Genomic DNA, 2,373 nt, shown 5'->3' with positions numbered 1-2,373 from the left:
TAGAGAGAATTTTTATTTAATTTTATAAATTGATTTTTCATAGTTTATAATTCTTGTTTTATATCTTTTTCCTCATTTTTTACATTTACATCCTGTTTTTTCTTTTTTTTCTCCTTTATTTCACTGTTAGTTTCACCTTTTTCTTTAAGACACGTGTCATCATCTTCTTTCAATGCTCTTTCTGAGCACAAATATCTATTGAAATAAACTCAATTAATAAAACATAGTCATAAATCATAAGTAATTAGAAAAACCAGGCAATACCTAATTAAAGGAACTTTTCCTTGATAGTTATGATACCATTCTTCAATATCAGATTCATGATTTTCAAGCAAATTTTCACATTGTGATTTTAAAGTTGTAATTTCAACAGATGGTCTGTCCCATAATTCATATGGAATTCCTAATTCAACTTTTACACCTCTATCTCTATATAAATACAGAATTATAATAGTTTTTAATATTAATGTAGATTAGGATTTTTTATCTAGAAATGTCTTACTTAAGTCCATGGAGTGCTTTAAATGTTTGGCTCATTCCTTTAGCAAACCTTGTACTATCTGTTCGTTCCTTGTGAATATTATATTCTAATATTCGCTCACAAAGACCCTCCATACTTTCTACTAAACGCAATTCTCTAAAAACGATAAAAACAAATTTTACATAGATTATTGTAGTTTCAAATTTATTATATATTGCTTGTTTCTTAAATATATTTGAAATTTACGATTTCTTATATTCCTTCTTTCTTTTAGGCGAAACATCATCCACAGAATACCCAATTTCCAATACATCATGCGTTTTGCCGGTCTCGTCTAATTTAGCCTCTAATTCGGTGGCAACAACTTTGCAAACTACAACAAAATAATGGTATAGGTATGTTGACTATAGGATTATTAATTTACACTGTATGCACATGAGTAATTACCTTCGCATTTACTTGCATATTTAACGCCTTGTTCTTCTTCTGGACCACCGGTTACAAAATTCAGCAGTAATAAATACGTTAAAAGTATTTGCGTTAAAACGTACATCGTAAAATCACAAAATTATATATAATCATTTAAAGACACTATATGATTACGGAATTATTAGAATTATTTGTACTTATGATGCTTCTAGTTGAAATCTAACCATATCTATAATTTTTTCTTACTAACATTATTGCAAACGCATCTAAAAATTTCATGTAATGTAAATGAAACCACCGAATATGTCAACTACATTCGTAACTTTATCTTGTCGGTTATCGCATCTGCACTAGGAATTATACGGTAAATATGAAAGACATTATCATACAAAATTTTAATCATTAGTTTTGTTACTTTTCACGTTGTCGTATGAACCTATCAAATGGCAAAACTGTGTATTAATCTCCTTTAATCAAACAAGTAAATATAAAAATTTATATAAAACGATTCAATTTGGTTATCTTAGCACTCTATTCGTTGATATGGGCGACATTTTTAAATATATCCAATGAGAGTAGAGTATATTTTAAAGATATTTATTCTAACAACATTAAAGAATTATGTAATATTAAAAATATTAAAGTAAAACAAAGGTAAATTATGTGAAGCAAATATTATATTTTATCTTGAGTTCTTGAAAAATAAATGGTGTATTTTGAAGTGGAATACTATTTCTACATTCCCTCTAGAAAAGTACAGGCACCTTCCCTCCTTTTTTCGAATGGAACGATATACAAATTTTTACTAATCATGCATAATTCAAGAGGTACAGTTGACAATTAACTTCTACGCAATTATCTACCAATGTGATACTACCACTAGGCCATTGGATAAATTCATAAAAATTTTGATTCCTTCTGTGTTTTGTCGTTTCTCTCTCTTCACATGTCTGTTAAATTCATTCATGTTTCCTTTTCAAACATTTTACCTTGTTTTTCTTTACGAAACTTTAAACTTGCACATGTAGCAAATACAATTATTGTCACAAGTTTGAGAAAATATTCAGTAAGGAATAAATAAATATTTAGAGGTGAATGAAAAATATTTGGAACATTTGTTAAAGTAAAATTTAACAAATGATTACCTATGACGTTTTTTCGTTAAGTCCTTTTATACGAATTTTAAAATTTGGATTGCGTTATTTTTGCATCACTCTGTATAATACTATTCCCTTTTTTCAACTTATAAATAACAATAATGTGTTTTCTAAGTTTTCCAAAAATAATATTCACTCATTCTTCAATCATTTCTATTTAACTTAATTATTATTTAGAGCTATAGAATCTCATCAGAATTATCAAAACAAAAGTTTGAATTTGAAAGATGTACATTGTAAAAATCAGATATTATTTTTTCACTTTGGAAAAATTATCTACATATTGATCTTTTAAGTAAAAGTTAT

At 26.9% G+C, this 2,373-nt stretch overlaps 1 protein-coding gene across 1 annotated transcript; it reads right to left on the bottom strand.

The window, feature by feature from the left end:
- Positions 1 to 44: 44 nt before the first annotated feature.
- LOC108576256 (protein canopy homolog 3) lies at positions 45 to 1,094 on the bottom strand. The gene is made up of 5 exons (XM_017939214.1): positions 929 to 1,094; positions 728 to 854; positions 503 to 637; positions 265 to 429; positions 45 to 195 (listed from the first exon to the last, which is right to left on the bottom strand). Exons 1-5 carry the CDS (start codon positions 1,032 to 1,034, stop codon positions 45 to 47), a joined length of 684 nt encoding a protein of 227 aa, XP_017794703.1. The 5' UTR covers positions 1,035 to 1,094.
- Positions 1,095 to 2,373: the final 1,279 nt, after the last annotated feature.

The sequence above is a fragment of the Habropoda laboriosa genome, unplaced genomic scaffold (genome assembly GCF_001263275.1).
Source record: "Habropoda laboriosa isolate 0110345459 unplaced genomic scaffold, ASM126327v1 scaffold212, whole genome shotgun sequence".
Taxonomy (NCBI): Eukaryota; Metazoa; Arthropoda; class Insecta; order Hymenoptera; family Apidae; genus Habropoda; species Habropoda laboriosa.
The sequence above is the reverse complement of the archived record's forward strand: the minus strand, read 5'-3'. Positions and strand labels throughout refer to the sequence as shown.

Excerpts from the sequence above, each read along its gene's own strand:
- LOC108576256 (XM_017939214.1), bottom strand. The coding sequence starts at position 1,034 with ATGTACGTTTTAACGCAAATACTTTTAACGTATTTATTACTGCTGAAT. Across the intron at positions 855-928 it reads ATATGCAAGTAAATGCGAAG|TTTGCAAAGTTGTTGCCACC; the intron begins GTAATTACTCAT and ends ATTTTGTTGTAG. Across the intron at positions 196-264 it reads GGAAAAGTTCCTTTAATTAG|ATATTTGTGCTCAGAAAGAG; the intron begins GTATTGCCTGGT and ends TTATTTCAATAG.